Source organism: Opisthorchis viverrini (genome assembly GCF_000715545.1).
Source record: "Opisthorchis viverrini unplaced genomic scaffold opera_v5_452, whole genome shotgun sequence".
Lineage (NCBI taxonomy): Eukaryota > Metazoa > Platyhelminthes > Trematoda > Opisthorchiida > Opisthorchiidae > Opisthorchis > Opisthorchis viverrini.
In genome coordinates, this window is record NW_008752114.1 from 213,560 (window position 1) to 227,430 (window position 13,871).

The following is a 13,871-nucleotide window of genomic DNA, read 5'->3' on the forward strand; positions in this document are numbered from 1 at the left end:
TTTCTCAAGACTCTCCATCCACAGTGCAGTCAGACAAAGTTTGTTACGTAAAGTTGAACCCGGTCACTGTTCGTCATTTGTTGCTTAGCTTGCTAGTTGTTTTTGTCAGCGGTAGGAGAAAACTCAGGAGAGGATCTACCTATTCCCATCTAGAATGGCTGCTACCATCGAAGCTATCCTTTGCGAGACCTTCGGAGAGACATTTAACTCACGTCTCTGGCTGAAAAAATCGCTCAGCTGTAACACCATTTCGGTACCCAGCTTTCACGCTAGCCGAAGGAAGCACAAGGGCTGGGATACTGTCAGGCTGCCCAAGCCTAGATAAGGGAAGTCAAGAGGCAGAGGTCGGATTCGAACCATGGACCTTTCGGTCAGTAAATTCGCGCCCTAACCACTTGGGCCATCTCGCCCCCTGGCCGAATGTCACAAGAAAAAATATATTAAACCTGAATCCTCCAAAAAGACGCGAATAGTCCAAATTCGAATACTTACAAATGTCGATGACGTTTTCATCCATAGGCACAGATGAAGAGATCAGTCCCAATGTTTCCGGAGAGTTTGCAATCGTATGAGACTGCGATGAGTGGGTACCGGAAACCGATGGGAGTAAAACAATGGTGGGTGGCAAATGGGAAGCGGAACTGCCGACCACATCCGAGGCACTTCGAACGAGAATATCGGTCGGACGATTTGCTGGACGTGAAAAAGTAACAAAAGGTTCAGGTGACTCGAAACGCATTTGAAAGTATGTAAACAAGTGGAAGTCATGCGTTGGATGGAATACATTATTTCAAAGCCACACAAATCGGAGATCGAGATAACGCAGGTATCAATGTTTAGAATCGTGTTCCAAGGACAAGATCACCCATATCTAGGTGATATGATGACTCTCAATTTGTACGACAAATGCATATCAAAAGTGTGTCACGATCGATTGATCTGATGTGAGGGTGAGGGAACCACAAGAATCATATGGTGGTAAAACTACAATTCACAAATGTACGGCACCGTCAACCTCGAGCGTTCTTCGCGAGACGGCGTGCAAAACCAACAACATTTGTGAGGATACAAGAGCAGATTCAACACCGCAGCATCATGACATCCAGCGTAGCAAGTGCAAACAAACGGGGCAAACATGCAGGGTGTCTCACATCGCACGCTAGCCATGTGAAGGGAGAAACAGCTCTGATGCTGCCATGATGACTAGCACAGTAAATCGATCCTAAAACGTGCTAGAACCGTAGATTCCAGATCCTAGGGATTGTCCCGACAAACGTGTGTGAATTTAGCCAGTCAAGCCCACCGCTTTTCTGTCACGAAGAGACTGGACCTTACCGTGGTGTGACGGTTTGCGCACCTCAGTGATCCACTGAACTATACTGAGGAGTGTCCGCACAACACTCACAGAGTCTCTCATACCAAGTTGGTCAATGGTTAGAGGTCTGACGAACACAGTATCCTGGCCCTCCAGGTTGGGGGTTGGAAGATGTGGCGACTTGTTCCGTAGAAACGGTAATGCATTTGCATTTCCCTCCAAACACCGCTGCCTTATGGTAAGGCTTTTGAGCCAAGAACTTTGGTTGAGAACCCTAATCGTCCTCCTATCTAGGTGTGGGCGCCCTGGCAGTATCCCAGCCCTCGTACAACCTACAGCAGTGCAGCATCGGTGTTGAACACTGATGTCATGCTGTCGATGATGGTGATACCCATGTGAAGCCTACGTACCACCCACCCCTTCCCCCGCATTAAGCAGACAAAGGTGCCATGGTCGACCTTTTCTGGATCAGAACATTGGTACTTCACCGCCGTACTGTTATGTCAGTTTAAGTGAACAATTCCTTAGGCTAGAAGAAAGTAGGGTGGAAACGGGAGTCGAGACATCTGAAGTGCCTACACCTTCAACACTCAATCAGACCACCCGAATAGAAAGTGACAACAAGAGCGCCACTGACATCGATAAGACATCAATCATACCGTTCATTGTCTCCAGCCAAGTACAAGGAGGGTCAAGTGGACCCCATCCTGGAAGGTGAGCAGCACAAACGGCACCCGAACTTTTCGTAACATCCTTCAATCCCTCTGTCGACATCCAGGTTTCCGCCACTCCGAACAAGGCACGGAAAACACAACTCGTTTGGGTAGGCTCTAACTGAATATTGATCGCACTGATGAGCGAACATTAGGGTCTCGAGATGTCGGGACGAATCCAGACATGTGTGGAGGACGACGCGTCCCTAAGGTGAATATCGGTCCCACACGTTCCGGATAGCAGGTGCGTTGGCGGGGCTTACCAAACAACCCTTAGTAGCATGTGACCAGCGGAGTGCGTCGTGAAGTTGTTCACGACAAGAACGTCACCATTGGCTGTACAGAGTGACCATATTTGGCCTTTCGGTCATCCCATATATCTAAGCAGAAGCTCTGTATATTGCCTGACAATGCAGCCGTGTCCCGGGTTCTCTGTCTTCTCCTTATCGCGTGGTCTGGCGGGCTCAGTTCAGGCGTAACCAAAAGACGGCCACCCACGATACAACACAAGATGATGAAACTGTGGAACAACGGTTGATGAAAGTGGGAGACTCACTGTTACCGTCACACGGTGGATGGTGTGCAGCTATCGCCTGAGTACTGTGTATGGAAAAATTGTGGACTGCTACTCCATTGACACTGCCGTCTTTCCGATCGTGGTTGGTGTGAAGTTTGGGAGTATTGCGGGCGGTCCTGTAAGAGAAGATATCCCAGAAAGTCAGAAAAGGTTGGACACCTTTAAATACTTCAAGTGTGGAGACCATTATACATGAGTAGGAAGGACAGACTGCAAGAACCTCCAGAGTGCAAGGCGGAATCGGATTGGGTGAGGTCGAAAGGACGACACTAAGCAATTTTTTGCTATATTTCTCATTCACGTTTGATTAGACAAAAGCTAAAGGGGGAAGGTTTTATAGGCCTTCGATGAGTTTACCTCGGCCAGCAAACGACCGTCCGAACTACTTAAAGCAATGTTTGTGGAATAAGCTTCCGCCGAAAATTAAGGCCACCTCCGTCCAGCCCGATAGTGTTTGCCTTGGAATCGATACCCAGTAGAATATTAACTCCTGAGGAAAATAAATTCATTTGTCCTGAAGGCACAAATATCATCCAACCAGGTGTCAGGAGGCAGCGTTTATCTCCAAATGCAAATGTGGCTAGGGGTTTGAAAATTGGCTTTTTCTCTGGCGGGCGTTTAATTTCCGAACCGCTCAGCCTCCGTTCATCGCAAACACAAACTGTTCCTCACAAAGACCATACAAGCTGATCACGTGAAAACCCTTAACTCTGAGTTCTGTAGGTGTGTAACGCACAGTTGGATCAAGTTGCGTAGGCGGACTATAGCAGACCGATTCTATCACACAAATCGGCTCACATACCTGATATTCTGTGGCACAGTCCGCCTTCCTAATAAGAATCTCTATCCAAGCAATACTGTTCATCAATGGAATGCATATGAAGGTAGAGTACACCGTATCTGAGCACATACACACACACCTTGCCGCGATACGACCTCAAACGTTCTGTTGGCGAACATGACGCGGAATCACATTAAAACCTGAGTTGGGACAATCAATGAAGGGCAAACTTGGCAGCGCTTCAAGTCCGTAATTTGAACACGCCCGTCGTATCTGACCTCAAAAGGTTTCAAAAGATGGCCAGAAACGTAAACGAACCCTTATATATTCAAGTTTTCAAGGACGAGATGGCCGAAGTGGTTAGAGAGTGAATTTACTGACCGGAAGGCCCGTGGTTCGAACCCGATCTCTGCCTCTCGACTTCCTCTGTCCAAGTTTGGGCAACCTGGCAGTATCCCAGTCCTCATGTACCCTTCGGGTGGCATGGCAGTTAGGCAGCGAAAGGGTGCTACAACTGAACGAAGTTTTCAAGAAAGCGTGCAAACGACCTACATGCGCATGTCAATGAAGAAGTCTGTGTGCACCTTTTGTCGAGTAGTGTAAGTCTGTGAGTTCATAGGTGATGAGCCAGCCCGAAGCGGAAATGTGAAGCCTGTTGTGAGCTATCGACGAGTTTTCAGCAACCTTATGAGTAGTGTATTACGTCTATAGAACTTAGTTTTGGTATGCGCTTTTGGGAAATGTTCAGGAAGCGGTCATCTGTGTGGAACTTGCAAAAACTCTTTTGTGTATGGTGAACCTTGGTAAGAAGACCACTAATCTACTTCACTAGCTCCGGTGTCTTCTATTTGAAAACAGAAGGCAGGTCGAAAGGTTTGCCTGTCCCATTCACAAGGAACTGTCCACCCCCTCGGTTCACGCCTTTTTTTCTCAGACATCTACGGCTTCATCTTGGGAGCACACGATTGAGACTTTGGGTCAATCTACCCCGTGCTTGAAAACATGTCATTGAAACAGAGCAGAATCTAACAGTTCTACGCACTTGTGTTCAATCCCGATTATGCTCAAAAACACACTGTTCCCTCTGTTCGGAGACTAACTCTCATTTCAATATGACCACATAGTTGAACGGACAGATTGTTTTCCCCTGTCGGATACGGCCGAGTTCGCTTGTCATTACTTAAAAGCGAAGTGAAACGAAAGGTACGAACTTCCGGAAAACAACTATTGTATGCAAGTTTCCTTGATCGATCAAGACGTCTACTTCCATTTGTTTGAGGGAGACAGCCTAAGCTGACTGCTAGGCGAGCATATGGTTGATGGGATATTTACTTGGAAATTTCAAAAGGTTTTGATGCTAATTTGGATCATCCAAACGGGTGTCTAGCACCACCGAGAATGGGGAAATTTATCCTAAATAAGACCACAACCACTGAGAGGTTAGCAGACTAGCAACTAGAATGGCACTGTTCAACAAGACTAACCGTGTTTGTGTTTTCGGTTTCTCTTTGGCCGAACAAATTCGGAGTAAAAGCTGATGGATGGGAGAGTCTGGATTGGTCGACTGGTTCACAATTCTTTCCGCACACGATTCCATTTCTTGGCGCAGCGGCTCCTGATCGCTCGATTGTTTACACATCTTGACAAGCTCACCAAGTCGGGCACCAACCTCTCCACCAGCAGGAGTCAATACTGCCGCTGCCAGAGCATCGCAGAAACGGGACAGATTGATCTGGCGCACGATTGGGACGCCCACATTTTGCAGCGCCAAATTCAACATTGCACCAATCTTGTTTTTTCCCAGCCCGTTTGTTGTGTACCAAATGATATCGTTGTCCGTGCCCATCAGTGGGGTGTTCATACTTGCATGACGCTCGGGTTGTAGATACAAAGGGCAAGAAGGAAAGTTCACAGTAAAAGGTCGGTGAGCGCGAAATCGTTGAAACAACCAGACTGGACAACGATCTGGTTTGTCTGGTTGTTCGGGAACCACAATGTTTGGTTCGGAAGACCGAAAAGAGTTTGGACTTTCGGAGCTTGGAGCCTGGTTATCAACTAGTGGACGCACGGTGCTTGAGTTGACGAAGGGCAGGGAAGAGGAGCATAGGTATTTTTATGGGGTTGATTAGCAAACAGAAAAAAGACTGCACGATAGTAGGGAAAATGAATGGTAGTTCCGTCCAACTGTTAAACCCTTTCAGTAGCTCAGTTGGTATTCACAGTCAGGTAAGTTTCAAATGACTGTGCATTGGGTTTCGCCATGAATCTAGCGCATCAGCTGGGTGCAGTGACACCTGCCTCGTGAGGGTGAAATCTGCAGCATCTGCTGATACACAAAAAAGCTGATCACATGGGCTATACTCTCACAAAATGTACAAAGTCCTCCATAAGTGCAACCCTAAGGCGAACACGAGGTTTCGCACACGTTTTTGTAATATAGTGCCTTTTAAACTGCTTGTACAATGCCCTCTCACTTGTGAGGAAACGTCTTCGATGGTTGGTATGTAGACTCGTTGATGAGAAATATCTTCGTGGATAGGAAGAGAATAGTAATAACGGCTTCAGATGCTTCCCGTAACTGGTCTACCGAGTACTAGCTTATATACAGGTCAGTGTGGCTTTAACAATCTATTTTCTGCACTGCTCAATTGACACCATAGGAGGATGGAATGGACACGAGTTTCGGTCTAACTGGAGTTTACCAGCTCAGTCGATACCGTGATTTGGACTCCAATCTAACACACGGGACAAATGTGTGGCCACTGTCCCAGCAGCGCACGCTGAAAGCAGCCGAGTAAATCAGTCGAGCAGAGTTCGTGTCATCTTGTTACCTAGTGTGGACCGAGATGTAGTCCAAATTTCAGTTCAGTATCACCTGTCTCCTCTTGGTGTGGACTGAGCAAGATGTCTGAAATGGGACAACTCGAACAAATAACAGTAAATCCTACAGCTGACCGCAAGAGACCATGGTCTAACTACGCAAAGGAAACTGTAAACGAGGAAATAAAGAAACAGGGGCTTACAGCAAACATTTTTGGGACCGAATATTTTAAAAACCGTTTCTGAACTCAGTTATTTTTCTCATCTTCAGTTTGAGCGAAGAGCGCGAATTCCCTAGAATGTGATTCGGGAAGCTGCTCATATTGTGAATTGATTGTGCTTCATGAAATCCGCTCCCGTTTCTTGCAGAAACGCAAGAGTTGAGACACCAGTCCCATGGTTAGAATTCCCCCATCGGAAAATATACAACCTCGCAGTATTTCGGCCTTCGTGCTTCCTTGAAATTAGTATGGCATCTGCTACACACCAAAAGAGTGCTACAGCTGCACCATTTCTCAAGATGGCTGCTTCACGATCCCATCTAGGTGAATCGGTACACAGATCTGAGTGTTCTAGTCGGGACCATCACACATGCGTTTAGTCGGATTGTTATGCATTACAGCTGCGCCAGAAGAACCTACAAGCACTGCCTGTGTCTGAACCTTTCAGCACGGAAATGTACAAAATCTCCTCGCTACTGACGAACACTTGTGAGTAGTTGGGTTAATTGGCGGATTTGTCAGTCGACCAGCGCAGTGCAACCCTCAGTGAATTAGGGGTGGGGCCAGTTCGCTGGAAGTTCAACGGAATTCGATTACCACATTATATAATGACTGATTATTCTGAATCCTTGCCCAGTAATATCGGAAACAACACACAAGTTTCTAAGTGTAGATCTCATCGCTTCACCAAGCATGGACATCCCACCACAGTCCAATTACAGCAGTTCTCGAAAAGGCAACCTCCTGGAGGAAATAATTTTCGGTGAGTCAAAAAACTCCCCTACCAAATATCACTCCAGACTCCAGGTAGACTAATGCATGTGAAATGGGTGCAACCACTGCCTCAGTTGGTGACAGCTATATCCCTCGCAAAGTTCATCATCATCGCATTATCATTGAGCTGGATGCGTAACTTCTGTACGGATTCGACACATTTTTTTCATTGCGTGAAACCGCACTGGCAGTCTGTTGTAGCGTGTCCTTTAAATTATCCAGTCACCAATCTGCACTACAACACCATAGCGATCCATGCTCGGAACAAATTCTCCTATGTGGGGCACTCCAACTGAACGTGCAAACAAAGGATGACCTAAGGTTCAGTTGGGTCGCTATTGCAGACAACATAGGCTGTATCAGCAGATGAAGATAAAAAGTAGTTGATATTGCGGAGGATGGACAGACCTCGTTGTTTGGAGTGAGCTATTTAGAAGGGTGTCTTCTCACGGACTGTCACGTATTTGTCATGTCCAATCGTTCGACCATCTGGTGAAAGGAAAAACATGAAGCCTACCGGAGTCTCTCTCGACATGCAATGACCTTTCGACAGGCAATGGAACGAGAGACCCCGAGGAGCATTGCCTATTGTGAGGGGTACTGTAAAACTGATTATCACTGGAGCACTAAGTCTACCTGATCAGTCCTAAACAGAAGGAAAACGTTGGCAGACCATCGACTAGTTTTTATAAACCTTATAAGCAGTATCTCGTACAAATACGACACCTCATGATTTTGGACACAAACTATTTGGCAATCAAGGCCAAATGATCTGAAAACGGGGTAATTCAAAAAGTCGACTGGGGTTCCTTTAGAGTGACGACGTAAAACCTTCGAAACTACAAAGAAAATTCAAAAGGCGGGCACAAGAAAACGCATACCGAAAAAACTGCAGTTGCTTCTGGCCCGTCACTGGGTCTGTTCCTATGTCCACGTTACCGTAAACCAGCTTGGCATGTTCGGTGCGGCAGCCAACGCCGAAATGGCGGGATATGATGAACCACATAGACAGTAGCAAGGGTTGCGGCCCGGTGGCTCCCAGCTCTCCGAATGACCATAGTCGCTCGATCAAAGTTCGTTCAAACAGTGGTCGAAGAATGGGCCGCCAATTAGCAAAGAATGAGGTCAAGGTGCCCAAAGAAGAACCTAGAGAAATTAATGCCAGAGTATTGGTTGCTTTCGTGTCCTGTGTTCCTAGACTTCTTGGGACCCCATCAGTCTTGGATTTTGAGTTTTCAGAAGCACCGTGGTCAACTTGAACCTTTTCAACTGTATGATCCATATCCTTGACAAAAGCGAAACTGTTACTTGCACCAGGAAAAAAACTGTCTGATCGAAGGTTCAGGTGCGATTCCAGTTCGTCTGTTGACTCCATACTTGAGGTTATTGAACTGATTGGTGGTGGGTGATTAGTGCCTACGTCGGAACATGAGACAGTTTCCGTATCACAATTAGTGCTGGCAGCGTTGAAGCGATTCGCATCGGCAATAGCTTCCATAGCTGCGGAAAGAGCCTCATCCAGAAGACTCGCCGTACCAGTACCATCTCCAACACTGTCATCGGAACTTCGGGCATGTGACGAATATTGGTGGATATCTCTATTGCCACAGTCATCTTCCTGAATGAGATCGCCATCGCCAGAAATCGGAGTCATATATCCCGGAGCTTCGATGCTTTCCGCAGTTGCTGCTTCAGCGTCCGTTCGGGGGAGGGGGCAGTGCTTTACTAGGCTGTTCATTGCATCTGGAATGGATAGAACACAGTGGGTGGTGTAGTGCAGGTGGTTACTACAAACGTCTGCAATCCAACTGCCAAGCCGAACAAATCGTGCTTTACTAGGCTGTTCATTGCATCTGGAATGGATAGAACACAGTGGGTGGTGTAGTGCAGGTGGTTACTACAAACGTCTGCAATCCAACTGCCAAGCTCAGCGAACAAATCAACAACCAAGCAGCGAACCCGAGCGACCTACACTCCACAACATTGGCAGATAGAATAATCAATCAAGTACAACTTTGAAGGGCATCTTCATCAACCGTATTACGCCTGGCACTCTCTATGGGTGTTCTGATAGAACATGTGGTTAAAAAACGATTGTGGTACCGCTGTAGGGTAATGTGTGAGACTGAGTAAACTTTCTTAAGGTTATGGTAATTCCTCGGAATTTCGCGTCATTTCTTGACCACCTGCTTTCCATTCCTCCTTTAAGCTTCTTCTAAATTACTGAATGATCACAGACGGTAGGGGAGTTAAATTTCTCATGGCGTGAAACGTCGAGCATTTATGACCCTGATACATGTATGAAGGCATCATTAAATTACTAATCTCAAGGTATTGTAACACTGAGTGTACTGCAGGCGACAGCTCTGAACGCTGTAGTGTGAATGGAGTGGTGATGGTGTGCCGGTCGAAGACGCATGCCTAGAAGACGATTTTCATTTACATCAATCTCGTTAAGACAGTCCTGTTCCTCCACTGGCATGATTATTCTAGCAAGTCCTCACCAAAGAGGGGATGTACTAGACTCGAGTTTCGCTCCTATTCGAACTCACCAGCCGAGAGTACGGGATTTGAACACCGGACGTCTGATATGTTCGGCCGGCGTGTTACCACTACCTTGCCAGTGTACGCTGGACACACCCGTATTATCACGCCAATAGAACATGCCCTCCGCTGGATGCACTCATACTTCCCATTGATGATACAGTTTGCTCAGTGTTGCCTTATAGTGCTCTGACATATTGTGGTTGTGTGAATTAATGGTTTACATCGGATTACAATGGGGTAGTATCAATCCGTTCATTTCCGGTGGAGTGACGACTCAGATGTACAAATGTTGCGCACAGACAAGGGATAGTTTTTTTCTCGGTCATGATACTCATGCTGTCAGATGAAACAAATACACGTCCGGTTGGGGAACCGATGGATCTGTTCCCCCTAAGTCTGGATGCGATCACTTTAAACGGTCAAATATCACTTCGATGGGACCGATGTGTCACGGGCCGGTTAAGGAGCCAATGAAGACATGGCCTGAATGATCAGCCAATCAGGATCGAGTATTTCGGGAGCGGTACTTCTCGCACCTCATAAAGATTCTAGCGTGACTTTGTGGAAACATCCGTGATGACCTTATAAAGACTGTCGTAATAATTTTCCCTTGTCTCCATAAAAGACTGTCTCAAGTTACTGGGCCTTTCAATTCACCTAGTGGGCGGAAGAGAAAACCAAGGAATGAAATAAAAGTCGTACTACCATCTGCAGAACACAACACCATATCCGCAGGATTTTCACAGTTAACTGTTGAACAGTTTATTTGCCCAAATTCCGTCTGCCAAATAAACACCTCATGGCACTGGAGTTCGGCTGCCAGTTCATCAGCTCTGAAACGAACTAACCTGTAAATCTGGCTCTACATGCCGGTCAACACGAAATCTAGCTAAATCATCAATGACGAAAGGTGAGAGAGGACAGCCCTATCGGACACCACTGGATGTGGTGAACTCAGGAGAGAGCTTCCCGCAGCAAACGAAGAACAACAAAGGATCGCTTTCCATTAACAAGACGGGCAAATGGGCTTCTCACTGAAGGCTATAAAGTCTCCACAGATAACAATTCACAATTCTTCAGTTTGGCTCGGAAAGATGCTCAAAAGATCTAGAGCTTAGTACATCAGCAAGCACGACAAAGGTAAGCGAAGAAAAGCGACCATAGGGTAAGTACGACTGGCTATGCCTAAAAAAAAACAATTTGCAGAGCTTGCAATTGGAGAGGCCACAAACACTCGGTTGCCCCTATGTACACATAATTTATTATGCTTCATATATCAATAGTTATTCCTAAAGCCGAATCACTGACGGGTTACTTTCATCAGTGTCGCCAACTAGGCTGCCACCATGCGTCGCTTGTGCCAGGGTGACTGGGTTAGTGTTCGGTGATTCAGACCAGTCCTGAAACTTACAGCTAAGCATATGCGATGGGTTTTCACAAATAGTCGATTCATTTGTGGTAGGCTCGATTCTGTATCCTATACGGAACTGAACTGGACTGCATGTTCGAGTCAGGGGCACTTTGTTTCCCAACATTTTCTCTCATTAAAAGCCGAAACGTATAGCATACGTAGGGGGTTGTCAGCGCTACGAAAAAATAAGCCAAAAGTGTTTTTCTCAACAAGAAAAACTGCAGTTCGTGTTTGAACGACTGGATTCGAGTCCTGGATTAATTAAGTTTGGTGAGCTCGATACCATGAGCGCATCACCAGTTTAGAACTCTATGGGCTCGTTCGAATGAATTGCTATCTTCCGGAATTAAATTTCATCAAGTCCAATTGATAATATAATGATTGTTCAGCTGTGACATTCTTTTGGTGTCTGCTGCAATGCTAGCTGAAGAGAAGACGAGGGCTGAGATACTGCCAGATTGCCCAAGCCTAGACAGCAGTTGAGATGCGGAGGTCGGGTTCGAACCACGGACGTTCTTGTCAGTAATTTCATGCCTTCACCACTAAGAGATCTCGAGCTAAAGTCAAACTGAACAGACAGGAATAGCTGGTATACTGTTTTAAGAGCTCCACTGTTGAGAATATTACTGATGCCGTTAAAAGCTGGCTAGTAGCTGTTGTCCACGACCAATCGGGTCAATGCAGAATTAAATATCGGATTTGATCCTGAACAAAGCCTCGCATCAGCAAACGGTTTGTTGAAATTGGAAAGATACTTATGTGGTTCAGTCGTGCTTGCCTACATTGCAGACATCCGTTCTGAGTCCACGCATCGTTTCGTTGGGCAGATTTGTTCCAGTTGCACGAAGTAATCAGGGAAAACACACCAGTTTTCGCTTATTTTCTACCAAGTTATGCCACCTCATCCGATTTGTGAAATGTGGATAAGCAAACGTGAATGAGTTTATAGGTTACATTTTTGAAAAAAAAAACTTAAAAATACACCACGAAAAGGGCACTTCATCCAGTAGGATGCCAGTTTTAGCCTAATTAATGCCATTGAATTGCAATTGAGGAGTGATTAAAAGCAAATATCAGATTTAAAAAATTGCTCTCCTAATTCAGTTTCACCTCATTGCTTAGTTGTGATATTTAGATTGTACTCAAAAATCAATGTTGATGGGAACTAGGCAGTATGTCTTTCAGTAGATGTTGAATATCACCAGAAAGTCGCTATCCCCAGATCTTCCGTTCATGGGTTCTCAAGTACTTATTTGCTCAATAATGTGCAGAAATACTGGCAGCTTGGCTGCATTCATTGGTAACTGATCAGGTGATTATTGGTTTGTTCGCCAAGTTTGGAGGTTTCGTCACCATCCGAGGAAACATCTTCAGTGAGTGGATGTTGCTTAGCTATCCACATTGACACATATCGATTTAACTGTTTGGAATCAAANATGACTGCTGGTAAGAATCTTGTCGACGTCGTATTCACCTTTCAAGATGAGGGCTAAGTGCAAAGTCAGTTGAATAAACTGATCGCCATAATACCATCTTTTGGTATGCGCCTTACATCTTCAAAGCGCAAATAATAATAATAATAATAATAATCATTCAGTTTTAACACCCTTTCGACGCATAGCTACCATTCCAAGCACGAAGGTTGAGGTGTTGTCAGGTTGCCCAAGACGCGAAAGGACCAGTCGAGACGCCGAGGCTTGGCTCGAACGAAGAATTCTCGGTCAGTATGTCTGCGACTGAAACACTGAGCAATATCGAGCTCATATTACAAGGTAAAACCACAAAAGTCCACCTGATTGCACAAGTGAGTTAGCCTCATTTGGTAAAAGTAGGAATTTGACTCAGGTTACTGTCACACGGTCGTTCAGCTGTAGCACCCTTTCGGTGCTTAACTGCCATGCCACCAAAAGGAAGCACGAGGGCTGGAATACTGCCAGGTTGTCCAAGCCTAGACAGGGGAAGTCGAGAGGTAGACGTCGGGTTCGAACCACGGATCTTCCGGTCAGTAAATTCGCGCTCTAACCATTTGGGCCATCTCGCCCCCTGTCACACGGTCTTCAACTGATATGTGTACAGTTTAAACACTTTTGAACTGCACACACCTTTGTACCTCGAGAGGAATCTTCCGTGCGAGTACTCGGCAGGTATAACGAACTCATTTGCGAGTGTATGTCGACCGGACTTTATAAGTGCGTTTTTTCCGTGGATATTGTGTATAATGTACGTAAAATACCTTGATTTTAATAGTCTAATTGGAATTGCCCGTTATTGTGGTGTTAATTCAAAAACAGCCTTTTATTTACTTGTTCTAGTGCTCAGAACCCAAATACTATGGGGTCATATTGATATTATATGCAACTAGTTGCGTATCGCTCATCATGTGACCTTACAGATGTAGGTGGGATTCGAATTCAGACAGGCTGAAGGACAAAAAGATGTTAAACCAGTCCGAAATCACATGCACTTGATTGCAACAACCAGATCCTGATTGTATCTGGTAGCACGTGATTTGGGTGTGACCCGATCATGTCGCTTTATTTTGGTCTCAACTTGAATGGGTGCAAGCCTCCTGATTACGATCATCAACGACCAGGTAATAATGCATCGCATACACGAGCAGTTCATTGATACTACGTTGAAATGAAGTGCACAGAGTCTAAAGATAGTGGAAAGACAAGCAAGTAGTGTAGGAAACCGTTCAACGGCTCATCA

At 45.7% G+C, this 13,871-nt stretch overlaps 1 protein-coding gene across 1 annotated transcript in view; it reads right to left on the reverse strand.

The window, feature by feature from the left end:
- T265_11170 (hypothetical protein) overlaps positions 1-12,274 on the reverse strand; it is a gene marked incomplete at both ends in the record, with an annotated part of 36,285 nt that extends 24,011 nt beyond the window's left edge. Inside the window, 5 exons of the mRNA XM_009177759.1 lie at positions 493-693; positions 2,585-2,721; positions 4,871-5,458; positions 8,083-9,054; positions 12,270-12,274. Of these exons, the coding sequence (XP_009176023.1) occupies positions 493-693; positions 2,585-2,721; positions 4,871-5,458; positions 8,083-9,054; positions 12,270-12,274 (1,903 nt within the window). The remainder of the gene's footprint in view (positions 1-492; positions 694-2,584; positions 2,722-4,870; positions 5,459-8,082; positions 9,055-12,269) is intronic.
- Positions 12,275-13,871: the final 1,597 nt, after the last annotated feature.